At 41.7% G+C, this 18,095-nt stretch overlaps 1 protein-coding gene across 2 annotated transcripts in view; it reads left to right on the top strand.

Moving 5' to 3' along the window:
• The first annotated feature begins 329 nt into the window (after positions 1-329).
• The window catches only part of LOC143040639 (uncharacterized), a 31,867-nt gene continuing 14,101 nt past the window's right edge, over positions 330-18,095 (top strand). Inside the window, exons 1-2 of one of the 2 annotated variants that reach the window (XM_076211850.1) lie at positions 330-346; positions 539-657. In XM_076211850.1, the coding sequence (XP_076067965.1) occupies positions 567-657 (91 nt within the window). In that variant the 5' untranslated portion in view covers positions 330-346; positions 539-566. Of the gene's footprint in view, positions 347-538; positions 658-10,804; positions 10,910-18,095 lie in introns of those variants that run through there. The other variant, XM_076211849.1, reaches the window with a different exon arrangement.

Raw genomic sequence — 18,095 nt, 5'->3', positions numbered from 1 at the left:
TTTATATCTTGTTTATTTTAAGCGGACACAATGTAAAGTAAATTTTGCAGTATTAACTGGTATATGTTAGAATTAAATTCATCCAGTCCCATACATGGTTTTAAGACCAATAGTTTTATATAGGTAAACTTCACTTCGAGCATACTGCATTGACAAATGCCACCAGCATAATATTTGTGCATCACTTTTGACAAAACCATATGGAACTTCCTTGATAGATTGCTCCGAGCAAAATAATAAGGGAAATAAACAATTAGTTGTTTTATTGCCCCGTGTCCCATCGGGGATGGCTACCCCCCGTTTGGTCTGCAGATGTAAGGCATTAGGCCACCAGTCTCGAGTGAGCGTGAGTAGTTGGTGTGTTTATGCGTTACCTGTGACCTTGCGGCTTGCGTGGCTTGGACCAGTAGTCAAGACGCATAAGTTTTAAAGACTATCTTATAATTTGGGGATATTTTATTAGAAAGTGGTTAAATTTTATTGATCTCGAAAATAAGTTTGTCATGTGCGAATAATGATAAAAATTGGTGTTTAGCAGGTAACATTGTGGTGTGAAAATAGCAAGAATGTTCAGCAGGTTTCAGGAACGATTTGACGAATTCAAGGAACACGTTCATGACAGGGTGCAGGAATTCACCGCAGCTTCTGAAGATGGAGGTAGGTTCTTTGTTGTCAATGTACAGGTGTTGTGGTGCTGGTAGAATGCACGCACAGTAAAGGCTTCGTGTAACAATTATCTGACAAAAAAAAGGTATTTCGTCGTAAGGCATTGCACCTACTTCCCCAGCACAATGCACTTCATGCGTATTCGCAACACTAAAACAGCAACGTTTATTCGCTTACACGCAAGGACCTCTTCACGTACGGTCACTTACTCAAGTGACACACCTGTTCATTGAGATTCGCTCATGACTGAACCTTTTCCCGCTTCAGCAAGGTAGATACACTCCTTCACACACGCTGAGATCTATTTATGAAGCAGTCAGTTGTACCAAATGTATGTGGCTTATAGGTATGGGCGACGATTATGTGGTGCTTACAAATTAAGTGTTATAGAGATGCATCTCAAACGGTGATGAACGTAACATCGGACTTGTTCCACTGGAGTACGTTCAGTAATCGCTCGCGGTTCATTTAAACGAAGATTAGGAAGGATTTAACTCTTACATATCGTATCCAGTGGAGGTGCTAGAGTAAATTTTGCCAAATGTGACCGATGAAATGTCGGGTATGAATCCCCGTTCAGTCCAGACCTAATCAAATATATATATATATATTTAAGACAATGTCAACTGGAGCGCTGGAACTTGCTCGACGACCTATGCAGAATACCAAGTCAGGGTGCCAATGTACCCGTCTCACCGTTACGTCACCAGATATTTGCATTCTGTGATGCGTTTTGGTGTTGGTACGAATAGGGAGAGTCAGGTGTGTAGTAGAACATAATTGCGTCTGAATTATGTTTATATGCAAACTGAAAGTCGCATTCTAGGGTGGCGAGTGTGTTTACATGGTGAAAGGGTCAGTTCTATGCTTGCCATCTTCCAGTGGGGGTGGGGCTCAGGTTCACATGATGGCTTACTGGCCTTATCGCCTACTGTTGGTGCTACCATCTTCCAGTGTGGGGGTGGGGCCCAGTTTCACAGGATGGCTTGCTGGCCTTATCGCCTACTGTTGGTGCTTCCTGACTTCTACCAGTTTCTTAGAACAATAGCGTACCGTTATCGAGAACTGCTGGGTCGTCTGGAAGGGTGATGGTGATACATGAGATTGGTGGGTGTGAGGTCAGATGGTGTGCATGCACATGTCAGGTATGGTGACGTTTAGGTTAATCATAGGTGGTTCATCTCTTGGAAGAAAATGTGGAGAGAAAATAGAGGTATTTTTGGCGATTCTCAAAATAAAATTCAATTGAATTGTTTGGGGAAGAATTAGAGTGGATTATTGCAAGAGGTTGAATAGGTAGTAATCGATGCCTCGAATTTGTGACGAAACCCACAGTCTGGTAATGTAATTGTCCTTAGGCCCTACCATAGATCTCCGGGAAGAAGTATTCCACTTTGTTGAACGTGTGTGGCTGTTTCTACATCACTGGATTTTAATAGTGGGAGGGGAGGACTATCCAGCTATCGCCTGTGTGAAAAGATGAAGTTCAGTCGAGGTTGATAGAAGTCCTGGACCTAGTCCACAGACCCGAAGCTCGGTTCTTCGGGAATACACCTCAAGGTAGAGGTAAAGTTGTCGGGGAGTTTTGTAAACAGGTGGCTGGCATATGATTCTCTCAGTCATCCGTTTTGTAGGACACCCGTTGAGTATGTCATTTAAGTAGAATTTGTGACCACAAGGCTGGGTCGTGGATCCTATGCCAATGATGACTCAGCGTCGATTATTCTGGTGTATACAGGGTTTGGGCACACATTATTGATATATATATATATGTATATATATTTTATGATTTTTATTTATTTGTGTTTATCAATTTATTTTCTTTTTTTTCGGGAGGGGTCCATGCTGCCTTATCGGTTCGTTACGAGAGATTTCAGCATGTGATACTATGGGAGGAATGGTGTCATGTTAGATTTGCATGTTGTAGGGCAATTATAGTTTGGGAAAGCGTCGCGTCTCTTGTATACATAGACATAATGAATGTTAGCGGTGTTTCTTCTAAAACTAGATAGTGTGTATTTGAGGAGGTAGGTGGGGGAGTTGTTGCGAGGGATTATGTAGGTTGGGCGTTGTAGTGCCACACGACAAATGGGAGGGTCGACTCCAGTTATGAAATAGCCATGTGTGAAAAGAGTGTCCTGTTATTAAACGTATTGTTGATGTCTTCTTCTAGCGTCAATTACGTCGGTAGGAAAGGGGCTGTGTGTGTATGTGGGGTTTGTTTACACATGGCTTGTCGAGTATGCCTCTTTAGTTACACGTTTTGTATTGCGGATCGGAGGGCAGACAGTGGAGTGGGCTATCGAAGTGGTTAGCTGCCGCATCATGAGCTGTCTTACTTTTGGTGTTTAGAACCTCCAGTCCAGCCGGCGGGGCTTGTCGACCCATTCCTTGCCGGTGCTGCCAACATGAGATGACGTCCGATAAAAGTGTGCGGGTTCAGAGTTGGGGGGATGGGTGGAAATTTGATACAGTTAAGAATTTAATTTGTTAGTGAATGCGGTAGGAATTACTTGATTACACCGGGATATATGATACTTCGACTTACCCGGAAACCAGATTGGATTATATAAGGTAATGGCGCTCCATTTATCTGGAGAGTTAGAACGAGAGTTTGCATTGGCAATTTATGAGGGCAGTTGGGCGGTGGTTGTTTGGGGAAGTTCTGTCTTAACTTGGTGGTTGAGAAGTTGCCTTCCATCCATATTAGGTTGAAAAGGTTTAATACAAAGAATGTTGCAGTTGGATATAGGTGTCATACCATAGCAGTGTATGTTGTTTGGGCTTTGGATGTTTTACACTTGAAAATGCAAGTACAATATTTTTATTCGGTAAACAGTCAATTATGGTCTTGGGAGAAGTGACATGTAAAGTCTAGTGCTGTTTGTGATACAAGGGTGGTCTTCCGGGATAGGAATCTTAAGATGGCAGTATTTTCGACAGTGTTTCAGCCGCACGAAGGGGTGACGAGCGATTTTGGTTATTGATCTGGAAGGCGGGGTATTTTTATCATGGATATTAAGAGAATAGAATTCTCTAAGATGAAATCTGAACTCTTAGGAAATCGGAACGACAGTAACCCGAACCTGTTGTACAATATATAAATAAATGGACAAAATAAGTGGAAATAAATTACAAATTAAAACCAGCCAAATTGCGGAGAGAAATGCGCAAGATCATCTTCGATTTGTAAACGGTTCTGAATACGAAATCTTTGCCTCCAAGACCCGCAGATCTGTTCTCGAGAAGCCAAAGCCCGAGTCGATTGCACAAGCATCCGAACAGCGACCACAACAAAAATCTGTACGGTCTGCCATCCTCAACATCTCCCGACGCCACCTCATGAGCACGACATAAGGATCCACCACAGAACCTCCCAATCCCTCCAGGCCTACCCGCCCCGCCGTTCAACCACATCCAGCTCGCACTAGTCCACCTCGTTCCTCCACTCCTTCCTCTGATCTACTTAACTGCCCACAGGCTTCTCCACTTCGCTCAATAAAGATAGCCCCCCACCCACCATCTTAAACTCTGCAACAAATGACAATGCGTGGAAAGCATCACAACTCTTTCCTCTCCACCTCCAAAACTCCACCAAACCCCATCTCGAACCTTCTAGAGCCCCGGGGAGTTAAAATGAAAATCAATATATCCTTTGAGCATTTACTCGTCTATCCATCTACCCCCGTAAATGGAAATGAAAAGAACAAACACAAAAGAATTCAGTTGTGTATATTCGTGAATAATATAAAATGTGTAACTGCATTACTATTTATGTGTTTTGATAACATAATGATACAAATTTAAATAAGATGTTCACAATTTCACAGTTAACCTGTGCCCGTGCACTGCAGTATTAATGTCCAAGGCAATGTAAAATGAGGTTTAAGTACACAAAAAGTATGTGGTTAACCATCTGCAGAATATAACTTGACACAAAAGCTGCGTCATACTTAAAAGAAAATGTAGTATCTGGTAACAGAAACGTTTCGGACCACTTCCCATCGCCTCGGCTGCAGAATGGACAAACGATGCTTGCAGAGGAGCACTTTTGCTTGCAGAGGCCCAACGGTCTGCTTCAACACTCAGGATCTTAGATTAGATTTTATGACGAGTAAATTGGAAAATTTTTATTCATAAGTTGATTGGAAAGTGAATGAGCGAACAGCTTCTTGCAACACCTGGGTAACTTGTGACATTTTACATTATATTTTTTTTCCAAAGATCATGAGTACTCCAAGGTCAGAATATTCTTGAATATTTTATTGACATGAGCAATATGTGCATGAAAAGGGTTTTAATTAACTTTCAATCCACTCTAAATATCTCAAGAAATTATCTACTGGTTCAGTTTGTAATGAGGAAAGGTAATGTCCACAAATAAATTTGCCACATCGTCTCCATTAAAGCTGTCTTAACCGCCGAAGTGTCTCAAACAAGCTGAAATTTCATTCCCTTAATTTATGTCTGCTACAGTTCTAAATTCGTTAGAAAACTATCGTTTATACATTCAGTTGAAATAACAGCAACGTTTGAGCAAGTAAATGTATCGACAGGACAGACAAGGCGATTAGGATCGTTTCGGATCATTTAACTTTAGATGCATAAATCTGCGCAACAAATCAGATGGAAATATTCCAGGCTGACAACCTGAATGAATTTATGGTGATTTTTGGGTAGTGGAAGTACAGAAACGGAACCTCAAAATTCATGTACTGCAATTGGGTAAACACAAGCGCGCGCACACACACACACACGGTGGCGCGATGAACTACTAGCATGGTGGTGCCTGTAGTGCTTGGTTCGAATCCTACCCAGGGCCGAAATTATTTCGGTACAGCTGCGCGTCGGGTCGTTACTCTGACTCTCGTGGGCGGGGAGTTGGGTGTGTGTGGGTGTATATGGTCATAGCATTACCCATAGATCGGACCTACGAGCTCTGAGCTCTCTTCCAGGAGGGAAATAGCTGTCGATCACGAGTCCAACACGTGATCCAAAGACCAAGTGAATACACACACACACACACACACAGATATGAGCTCTGTTCTCATATTGCAAAAACCATGGTGAATCACACACACACACACACACACAGAACCAGCTGACCCAATGATGCAATAGCGGTTACCTTCGACTTCCCGCCAAAAGAGTGGTTACCCGCCGTCGCAGTCTAACGGCCATTGAACCACAGCCAAAGTTGCTTCTCGCTCGCCACTGAACACATTCCCAGACGTTATCCGTTCCTCGTCTCGATCCATACAGAGATGAATAAGACTCCTATCTTGGCTACTCAAGCTTCTCTTAACACTACGAGTGGATCATTCCGTGTTTTAATGTAACTACTCCAGTGAATATAGGTGGAGGGCACTTTCCCAACCGCTTGGAAAATAATCATTCTCCCCTTTACCGGGGAAGGACCAGTACGCCCCCAAACATCTACCTCCCAACCGGTCTCGCAAATCACCACTGTAAAGACAGTAAAGATGCCCTTTTCTCGACTCTCCTGGCAGCTGGACCTCCTTCCCCTCCTATTATCCCCTTTAATCTGATTTTCGTGCAAGTCACGCCACAGATATCCTGGTGCTGCAAACAAAAAAAAGGAACAAATCGCACCGCACTCGCCAACGACCTACATGTATTCGCTGCAATTTATTTATTAGTTCTTTTGTGTGTGTGTGTTTGTTTGTTTGTTGATAGTAACCCGCTCCTGGACGCTAGCGCAGACACAAACAAGCAAATAAACACACACTGCACGAAAGCTGTGTGGCAGCCATGAAATGGTGGACCAAAGATGATTTCTAGATTTCCGCGCAGCCCTACTCACTATCATATTCCAATTCCTATCCCACCGAACTTTCCAAGTGCTTATGCGAACATCCTTGTCCTCTCTACACCCTCAGTTTAGAATTCTCCATTGAAGGGTTTTCAGCGACCCTATAAGGATTTTCAGCGACCATAACCATCAGTGATATAGCAAAACGTGTTCCCTACAACGGAATTACCATTGGCTACGTCGATAACCTTCTCTTGTTTTGTGTCCGAACCCACCCAACCTGCCCGCATCAACCGCTTTCTCAACTAACTGTATCCTCTGTAACTTGATGGGCCGAAGGCCGTAGATTATTCACTTCTGCAAAGGTAGCCGCTACACAAATACCCTGTTCATGCATCAAGGCAACACTCTCCAAGTCCTAGGTCCTATCTTCGACTTTAGCTTATATTGGATCCTCCACCTAAAACATTTAAATCCTCCTATCATCGAATGGTTTATCTCGAATTACTATTCCACACAAGTTGGGAAGCCGAGAGATACCTCCTGGAATCTTTACCAGACCATCATTCATATACAAAAGGCCCTTTCCCCTTATAAGGACGGTGGACTAGTCAAGGCATCCACCCATCCTTCACTCATCCCACATCCATCCAACACAAATCTGTTATCGTTTCTAAGCTCCATGTTAGTGACCGGTCATCCCTGTTCCCTGCCCAATGCTTTGGTCTGAAGTAATGTGGCAAGGCGCAGTACCTCCACAAACGGTTATACAAAATAGAATTGAAAATTATAGATCAACTTACTCCTCTGTCTCACCCACAGCCCTTCGAGTGATAGACCCCGTAAGTTCCTTCGCCCTTCGCTTCTGTACAGGAACTTTCCTGAGTATTCCAGTAAATGTATATGCAGGAAGAGGATAACCCCTCTCCTTCAGACATCCATCGTTTTTTTATATTAAAATCATCAAGAGTTCAGACTTCGGCCAAAATTTTCGCACTCCCCTTAGTCCTTCAACCTTTCGGGTTGGAGTGGAACAATCGTCCCGTGTCCCTCTATTCGGTGAGAGGAAGGCAGACTTGCTAACCACATTATGAATACGCGGAAACACACTTTCAGTCACAATGCTCGATCGGACCCTCTCGTTACTCCCCTGTAGTCCGCTTTACATTCACTACTTTTAAAAAGTTTCCCCACTTACCATCACGATCTTTGTTCCTCTCTCGTCCTGTACTACCATCTTTGATACGCAGCACCCTAGAAAGTGCCACCCTACTCGAAAACCACTCATCCGAATTTCCACCCGCTTCAAATATGCGCCCTTTTGTTGGGTGCCGTCTCGCTTTGGCATTCCCGGTAACGAACGCGCCGACAAGGCAGTTCGGAATGCAGTATGCACCTCACAGTTTAGAGCAAACATTTACCCGACCTTTTGATTCATACCACAAAAGTTGTAGCAAAGACGGTGGAAGGAGCACACAAGAAATTATTTAAAGGCTATCATACCTAATGTACGTCCATGGCACATTTCTTACCAGCTAAACCGACGTTTTTAGAGAGCACCGACGTACTTAAGAACGGGATATTTTAGTTTAATGGTTTTCTTACATCAAACGAAAACCTCCCTCCCCCAGCTGTCCTTGTGGTATTCCCTTTACTACATCATCTATTTTGTTTGAATGTTCTACCTAGTCAACCCTTCGCAACAACTTCCTCATTTTTTCTCACCCTCGTGAAAGAACGTTTTCAGTACTCCATATTCGAGAACCAACATCGCTCACCCAATCTTCTATCCACATTTTTTTCAAGACACGAACCTTTTTTCCAAGATGCAACAACCGTATCTCTGTATCTCTCTCTCTCACACACACACACACACACACACACACACACACACACACACACACACACACACCGTCACCATTCTCACCCGCTAATTCAGCGATCTGAGTTTGAGTCCCGTTCTGGGATGGAACCGTTTCAGCATTGCTGTGCTGCGAGCCGGCACTTCAACTCTAGTGAACAAGGAGTTGTGTGTGTGTGTGGCTAAGAGCTGTGTGTGGGTGTGAGCTAAGAGCTGTTATCCAGGAGGGTAATAGCTGTCGATCACGAGTCCAATACGTGATCCAAGACTGTGGTGAAACACACACACACACACATACGAGACCCCAACTTTCTCACAATTTAAGACTACCGTGCTCCCAGAAGTAACCCCCCCTTTTGACTCCCATTTCTCTTTTATCTCCATACATCCAAAGTAATCCCCGATATCAGCGTGGTATTGCCCTCAGAGAGAGAAGCGCTGGTGAATTGTTGGCAACGAAATAATCTTGTAATAACGTATGTTCCAGGACAGAAGACGGGAACTTAAGTCTTGCTTATGTCATTGGGACGTCTTCTCTGTGAAAAATATAGATGATCCGAGGAAGAACAAGAAAAAGAAGCAAAGGGAAACAGTGTGCATGCATGCAGTGCTCAACTACGGAGACAACGACAAAATAAAATCGCTTGCTTAGGGTGATGTGCATCTTCAATTGAAAGCGTCCAGCGCTCTGGCTGTTATCAGCAACTCGAGGGTGAGGAACGTCTAAAGAATGTATAAAGATCAAGACCAAGCCGACGAGACTTTAATGTTCAGTGGTGTATGTTGTCAACCACATATACATGCATGAGTAAGCATATTAGGATTTCGTACTTATGGCGCACATTTGGCAAGATGGTTTGCTCATTTATGTGTGAAAATATTTAGTTTGCTTGCTCACATGCACATACAATTAGACTATAGATGTGGAGTACACACGCACAAATACATATTGTATTATAGTCTTCCTATTTTAACGGAGTCGGCAGAGACCTGTTTGAAAACAGAATTATATCATCCTTTGGAATAACCTTGGAAAGACGCGCAACTTAGGTTAAGGAAATGGTGACGAAAACCAAGAGGATAGAATTAGAGAACTACAGAACATTATTCAGCGGCAGTAAAGACCTCTGCCAGCTAAGAATAGATGAAGTACAGATATAAAAAAATACAGTAGTAGTAGACGCATAACACTGAAATTATAGTACCTTGTGTCTAGTCTTGGATATAATTGCAACAGAATCGAATCTCCATTAGGGTTGAACAAGAGAGGATACGGAGAGTTATCGCGATTTATAGCGGGTGATAACATTTCCAAGGCGATAAGAAAAAGGTGCTGGTGTGGTAGAATCAAAGGAATACTTTCATGTTATGAAAATTACATCTAGCGGTCAACAGAAAAGCCCGGGGCCAGTTATTAAGCATTCCAAAGAAAATTTTGATAGAATATTAAAAGGTACAGTGCAACTTCCAAATGAAGCAGCGGTCACATAGTTTCCAGTGGAAGTTGTGCAGGGCGGCTGGAATGACACTCGGAATAAAAGTTTTAAAGTAAGCTTATCAAAGCAATGACGGACGTGCTTACACTTAGAAGACGAGAACTAGACTAAAACCCACGCCAATCTTGCATTTGCGGGAAAAACAGGCACGAATCGCATTGCGATTACAAAAATGCTCACAAAATATACAATAATAAATATATATATATAATAAATAAACAAAACGGGAAATATATACATAAAACACAAGAAATTTCACCATTAAAAAGTGATGATCGGTCAATTGCGTTTAATTTCAAGAGAGCCTTTGGCAGGACTGTTGTGAACAAAACAAGACTAAATTGTCGCAAGACGGGACATATGATCTCTCACCCCAGAACTCGAGCAGACGTGCGCACATACGGAGGGTCGAGGGCCACCTGCTCCGCCTCGAAGAAGTGCCTCGAGGATAAGTCATGTTATATTTGCTCAAGGACAAACCACGGCACGCAGGTGTCTCGAATTATTCTCCATGATCTTGTCACGTGTGCGTACGTGGATTTACCTTATCATAGTATACAGGAAGGGAGCTTCGATGGTAGGCGTTTACAGGCTTGAAGAGAAACTGGGGTTTGGATCACTGAAAGAGATAGACGCAGTTGTCAGAGGAAACTACTCGATTTGAGATGAGAGGGTCATCACAAGGTCATGGGAACATGCTAGGGAAGACCACAAGCCGAACTTCGGATGTGGAAAAACTACATTTTTCCACGGAAATGCGTAAGCTCGCGGTAGCTATCGAAGATGACATAAACCAGGCTGTAACCACATGATTTAAACATTAGGCAAGATGATTGGAGAAAGAGAGACTAGACCCCACGAGCGTAGCTCCGTTCCTGTGTACTATAATTGAATACACGTGACTCAAAACACTGGAGAATAATCCTACACGATATCCATGCGGGCTTCGTGGTTTGTCCTTGAGCAGAGGTAGCATGACTGCTCGTCCTCGATGGACTTCCTCGTCGCGGAGCAGTTATCACGCGACGCTCCGCACAGTCAGCCAGCCAGCCAACTGAGCTCCTGGCCGGCTTACCTGTCGGCTGTGCATAACGTGCATTGTACCCTGTGCAGGTGAGCAGTTGTACGGTCTCCTGGATATTCTGCAGAGAAAACGCTACAGGTTGATAATGTGGACATTCACACGGAAGCAATACGATACTTTGCCACAGTTTCTATGAAGCAAGTGGGATTGATAAAGTGACTGAACGCCTCGTGGTGATTTGAAAAATTTCAAGCCGCAATGACAGAACTCGCATGCGCAGGAATCAGTTCAACGTGAGACTGAAAACCGTTAAAATGTTCGTTTTGCACTACTTGTCCAGAAATTGTGTCAGACCAGATTGAAATGTTACTGTACTGTGTGATCTAACTGGAACTGGACAAAAAAGTAGTCATGAGTCGTGGAAGACGAAATGAAGCGGATTATGTGAGTCGTAACAAGGTTGACCACGCGATTGAGTAAATGTGAAGGTTGCTTTCCAGAGATGACAGTACATCGATGCACACACACACACATACACACGAACGTGGCGCTGTGGTTAGAGTTCTCGCCTGCCACTACGGCGGTTCGGGGTTCGACTCCCGCCCAGGGCTGAAATAATTTCAGTATCGCTGCGCTGCGGGGTGTTACTCCAACTCTCGTGGGCGGGAGTTGGTTGTGGGTGTGTGTGTGCGTGTAAGGTGACAGTATTACCCATAGATCAGTCATACGAGCTCTGAGCTCTCATCCGGGAAGTTAATAACTGTCAATCACGAGTCGAACACGTGATCCAAGACCATGGTGAATCACACACACAATATATATACCGCATATATATATATATATATATATATATATATATATATATATATATATATATATATATATGCTGTGTCTTGCTGCATTGCTTCTGACCCATGGCAGTGGGCGAGATATGGAAGGATGGCCCGTCATCCAGGAGGAACCAAGAAAAGAAGGACGTAGGCGTGATGGATGGGAGTGGATTAGGCCTATGTGGGGATGAAGGGTGCCTTTGCTGGCCGCCTTCCACATATGGGAAAAAATGCCATTTGGTATACTCGTATGTACTTTTCATTCCCCCTTATGTTGATTTTCGAAGCTTACTAAAAAAAATTAATTGGGCAGGAACACTAGTTCACATTTATTATTTAGGTTGAGAATAACTTAAAAATAAACTTAGATTGTCCTTTGAAATTTTCTTCAGTTAGGCCTAGTTGTGCAATTTACGTGCTGCCGAGTAGGAGTGTCTCGAGTTTCCCTATACGTGGGATTTAATATATATATATATATATATATATATATATATATATATATATATATATATATATATATATATATATATACAATGTGCTTTGGAATCGTTAAGTTTGCATTTCGCGCAGAATAGCAAATCTCGTTCGAACGTCATGCAGTTGTCTTCTGGATGGCGACAAAAAACGTCACACCCGTCTCGGCAAATCTCATCCATCCAACCTCACTACAAACAGACAGACAGGGACGTGTGTCTTACCTATCGTGAGGACGTACGCATTCATACGATGGTAATATCCTTTGGAGTGAATAAAGATGACTAATACGGTTCTAGTAACCTACGGCCATTTGGTTTCTCAAGCGGGTGTGGTCCTTTCGTACGTCATAATGACGTCATCCGAAGCACATGCAGGAAATGAGGGTTTGTGAGTCGACGGGCTAATATCGCAACTTAGGAATTTGTTTATTTGTATGTTAGTTTATTTACTCTAGGATGAGTTAATTGTTTATGTACGGTTTTCAGGTGTGTTACAGAATTCCTGGGAAGACAGATATATTTACATTCGCATAATATTCCAAAGAAAAAATTATTAAATTAAGAATCGGTCTCTCTCTCTCTCTCTCTCTCTCCGTCCTCTGTGATACATACTCGCCGTATAGAGTATTGACAGTATGTTAAGCACTGTTTTAGGAAATTTAAAGGTATCTCTTCAAATCAGGTTAATCAGTATTCTTTGAGAGAATCTATACCCAAAGGAGAAGAATTGTTCAACTTCACTATACCTACGATCTGCTGCATTCTTCTATCCTTTCCCATCTTCGGTGCGATATATCAAAGATAGAAGCGCTGTTTATTGCTACATAAAATATTCTTTGAGACTCAACACCCAAACGCAAAGGCGCTCTGTATTGGAATGTAACTGGACGTGCCTGAAGAACTAAGACGCCGTTCGGGATGTATACAGACAGACAATAACGGCCGTGAAGGGCTCTGTCGAAGCTGTTTCGTCCAGCCGCGTTGGTCTGCCTCGCCTCAAGAGTGTCTATAACTCGCACAATAGTCATGGCGACATTTTTCTCGCTCTAACAGTCCTCGCAAGGTCAGATAAAAATGACTTCTCTAATGTTCCCGTCCGACTCGGTGCTACATGACCTTGGAACAAGATTTTAGCAATGGTATCTTTTATGCGAGTATCAATGGAGCTTTTGTGCCTCTGCCCATGATACTAGGAATACTTAAAAGAAAGACCCAGAACAGTTTGAATCACCGGATGCTATGTAGTTTTTGTGTGATTTAATCAGCCGCATTCAAACATAGTCTACAGAAACGTTTAAACGCCTTTGAATTAATGGTACTACATGTTATCAATAGATCGAAGATGATTTACGCTGTGAACAACACCAGTTCCACCCACATCCCGCCCGCGCATTATATCATTGCTTAAAATAACCATACGCACACATTACTTTTGAAAGCTCGAGCAAACACGATCATGAGCTTGCACACACGGAGGAGAATTCGGAGTGTATTCGAGATGCTGGTCGTTGCACTTCCCGTCTCAAGTGACAGATTCCACTTGATCTGACAGCGAGAGACGTCGCTAACTTGGGCATAGAGTGCATGCTACTGCCCAACATCTTCTGTCGATATACGAATAGTGGAGCCGGTTACGTGTGATGAACTACATGTTAGGAGGGTTATTGGGGACAATCAAAGACCGGAGGATTATAGTTGTCTATTTCATATACGTACACACACACACGCACATATATATATATATATATATATATATATATATATATATATATATATGTATATTTTTATATATATATATATATATATATATATATATATATATATATATATATATATATATATATATATATATATATATATATATACACACACACTGGAGTCAGATTAGTCAGCTGTCCTAGTAACATGTAACCCAGTACTGCTTGCAGCATGGTTGGGTTGTCGGCGAGTAAACCGCTCCCCGACTGGATACCCGCCAGTGAGGTGGGTGTATTGGACACTTAGATGGACGGAAAAGAAATCCATCGAAAGGACAACATTTAATTAACACTTTGAGTCAATAAACATCCAACACAGTTATGGGTCATTAACCCGTGTGATTGTCGTGTTTGGCCAGGAGACGAGAGTCCTGAGGATTGTTTGATATCTAAGTGCTGTGGTTGCACTGAGGTGCATTAATGGTATTTAGGATAATGGTGGGCGTCCAGTAATAGTTGTGAGGTGTTGCAGATGAGGCACAAACCCGTCAAGCCAGGCCCGGGGTGAATCTCCGACGGGCTTTTCCTGTGGGTGTCTGGAATATTTATTTCCTCTGCCAGGATGATGATGATCATCATCAGTCAGAGGCATACGCCAGGTGGCGCGTTGATTTACGCTCACGCCGTCGTCACTCCCCACGGTTTCTCCAAGCAAGCTTCCATACAGACACCCTTTCATCCCACTCCAAAGAACTCCCGACAGGTTCCATTGAGGGTTCTGGTTCTAGATCTGGGTTCTGGCCTGGATCAAGTCTCATGGAATAGTCTCTGGTTTTGGTACAGTCATTCCAGCAATACCCCAGGATTCTCCAAAGGCACTTCCTATCGAAGACATCGAGACGACTTTTCAAGTCTGCATTCAGTGTCTAAGTCTCTCAGCCGGACAGCAGGGCAGGAAACACAAGTGACTTGAATATTCGGATCTTAGCTCTTCTGTATGGATATCGACGTCATTTACTCTCAATGGGTCGATAACACTATGGGCAATACTTCTGAATGGAAAAGTGTTGCAAGTGGAGTTCCTCAGGGTTCCGTTCTTGGGCCACTTCTATTCATAGTATATATAAATAATATAGACCATGGACTAAAATCTACTGTTTCCAAATTTGCTGATGATACAAAACTGTGCGGAGTGGCAAATGATCACTCAAACCAATTAGATATTCAAGAAGATTTAGATCAATTACAGCAATGGTCTGAAAAGTGGCTAATGAAATTTAACACAAGTAAATGCAAGGTAATGCACATAGGTAAAAATAACAGTAAGTACGATTACAAGTTATTTGGAAATTCGTTAACAAAAGTGGATAGTGAAAAAGATCTCGGCGTAATTATCAGTAACGACCTCAAATCGTCCAAGCAGTGTATTTCAGCCTCTGAGAAAGCGAATAAGATTCTAGGACTGATTGCGCGATCTTTTGATTTCAAAAGTCCATCACTCATTAACAAGCTATATAAATCGTTAGTTCGTCCACATTTGGAATATGTTGTTTCCGTATGGTCACCGAATCTCATTAAAGACATTGACAGATTGGAAAGAGTACAACGGCGAGCCACAAAACTGATTCCAAATATCAAAAATAAATCATACGAAAATCGACTAAAACATATGAATCTGTTTTCCCTAAAAAAGCGTAGACTCAGAGGTGACTTGATACAGGTCTTTAAAATTCTAAAGGGAATTGACAACATCAAAAGTGACCAAATTTTTACATTGAATGAGAATCAGACAAGAAACAATGGTCTCAAACTGTCCGGAAATAGATTCAATTTGGAAGTAGGTAGAAACAACTTTGCCAACCGTGTAGTTAATGAATGGAATAAACTTCCTGCACAGGTAGTGCAATGTAGTTCAGTTCGAAGCTTTAAGAATCATTTAGATAAATACCTAAGGAAGATGCTGTAATGATTATAATTTATCTTATATTATTTGTTTTTGTTTTGTTATCATTTGTCTGTCTTATTTTTATTTATTATTAGTTATATGTCAATTTATTATTATTTACTATTTACCTGTTTGTTTATTATTTAACTATACCTATGCATTTATTTATGTATTTTATTTGTTATTTACATTATCATAGTTTTTATTTATTATTTTATTATTAATATGATTTTTTTTTTCGCATCCGACCTAGATATGGATCAAAAGGTCTCCTGTCGGTATGCTCCGCCTTTGTAATGTCAATGCTTCGAAGTACTACCTGGAATGACCCATCGCTGCCAAGATAGGCGAAGTTGTCCCAAACCTCCATCCTCTCGCTACATCCATGAACAGACTGAAGACAGATAGTAGACCGCAAGCAATCCGCGGATCATAGTCTCAGCTCCAGGTTTCGGCAACTCCGCATTGATGTTGCAGATGCCAATTGCCTTTCCACCAATCTACTTAAGCCTCTTTGACCTCCGGCAAAGAGGGCGGATATTCATATATTGACTTCCACCCATAAATGTGCTTGGAAGGTCACTCTATACTCCTCAACCTCAGACGCTTTACAATCTATTCCTTCGCAGTTTCCAGAGTTTGAAGATGTTCCACATTTCTTTCGAGTCATCAAGGATGCCAAGTACTTCAAATCGATTAGAGATTGCAACCACATAATCGTGGGCACAGGCACCATCCCTGAACTTCTACAGATGAAATTAAATTGGGTTACGTCTCAGGATTCTCCTGGACTTCATATGAAATCTGATTGTTGCGACCACACACTGAATAGTTCCAAAGAATTCAGCATTTCCGACAAACCCAACAGTTCTGTAGGGTCTCCCAACGAGTGCTAAGAAGTATGTGATCGATTTCATATTTGCATCTCCTCCCGCATTGCTATACCAAGTCCATCGGTATGACTCTCATCTTTGAAACCAGGAACTAGCAATTTTCATCTTTCTGGACTTTGCAAAGTTCAGATAGAGTTAAGTGCAGATAACCTCAAGCCTGCTTTCCTCCGCTCCAAAGTTGTAGTTCAGGAGTGGGTGGTGAAGGAGTGTAGCAGATACAGTCTATGTAAGATAATCCCAGGACAAAAGAAACTTCAATACAGTAATTTCGTCCATTATACCCCCAGACGAGTTACAGAGTACAATACAACCATAAAGGAATACGAACAAAAGGGAGGAAACGTATGTCTCCGGACGAAACACCCCCCGGACAAAACGAATGTAGGACAAAATGTCCTGAAATCTGCACCCCCGGGACAAAATGTCCCCAATATTTAGGACAAAAGGTCTTTTTTTTTTCAAAAAATATTGATTTTTATAAACTGTTTATACATTTTGGGTCATAGTTAATTGTGGTTTTATAATAACCCTTCAATTCAGGAGAATCTCTATATATAAACACAAAGTACAATAATATTTGATATTTGATATTTTATTAAATATCTTATACACGACCCAACCCATCAATCTATGAGCCAATTGTGTAAGCAAACGTTTCAGAAATGTCAATTGTATTTAGCTAGATACAATGTCAATTGTATTTAGCTATATACAATGTCAATTGTATTTAGCCTAGACGTTGGGCTGGCCACCACGCAGGTTGTGACTGATGCCACGCAGGAACTCTGGGATGGTCTTCCTGCCCTCCTTGTGGTCGGTCACCAGATTATAGAGGCGAACCAAGTTAAAAACCAAAAATTCACCAAAAAACATATAATGGAATAAAGTAAAACACATCTGACAAATTTTTAGAAAAAAAATTGAGGACATTTTGACCACATACCTAGGCCGTTGGGGACATTTGTATCCAATTTATTAAATAATTACCTATGAGTGAACATGTGAACTGAAGTCGTTGTATTGTTTTGTCTGATTCATTTGATTAACAATTTATATATAGAATTGATTATTCCTTTGATCTACCATACTACCATAATCCTGAATGAAAAAGTCCTCTAATGATACTTTCTATAGGATTCTATACTCTACATATTGTTTACAATATCATTCCCAAATGTCCTTATCATAACACTCATCATTTGCATGGATGATTTGAGATCGTTACTGATAATTACGCCGAGATCTTTTTCACTACTCACTTTTGTTAACGAATTTCCAAAATAATTTGTAATCGTACTTACTGTTATTTTTACCTATGTGCATTACCTTGCATTTACTTGTTAAATTTCATTAGCCACTTTTCAGACCATTGCTTTAATTTATTTAAATCTTCATTCCGCAAATTATGAGTACAATTACAGCGCACAATTATGC

This window comes from Oratosquilla oratoria, chromosome 29 (assembly GCF_046742065.1).
Source record: "Oratosquilla oratoria isolate Oo_2021 chromosome 29, ASM4674206v1, whole genome shotgun sequence".
In the NCBI taxonomy this organism is placed as follows: domain Eukaryota; kingdom Metazoa; phylum Arthropoda; class Malacostraca; order Stomatopoda; family Squillidae; genus Oratosquilla; species Oratosquilla oratoria.
This window is presented reverse-complemented; position numbering and strand designations above follow the sequence as displayed.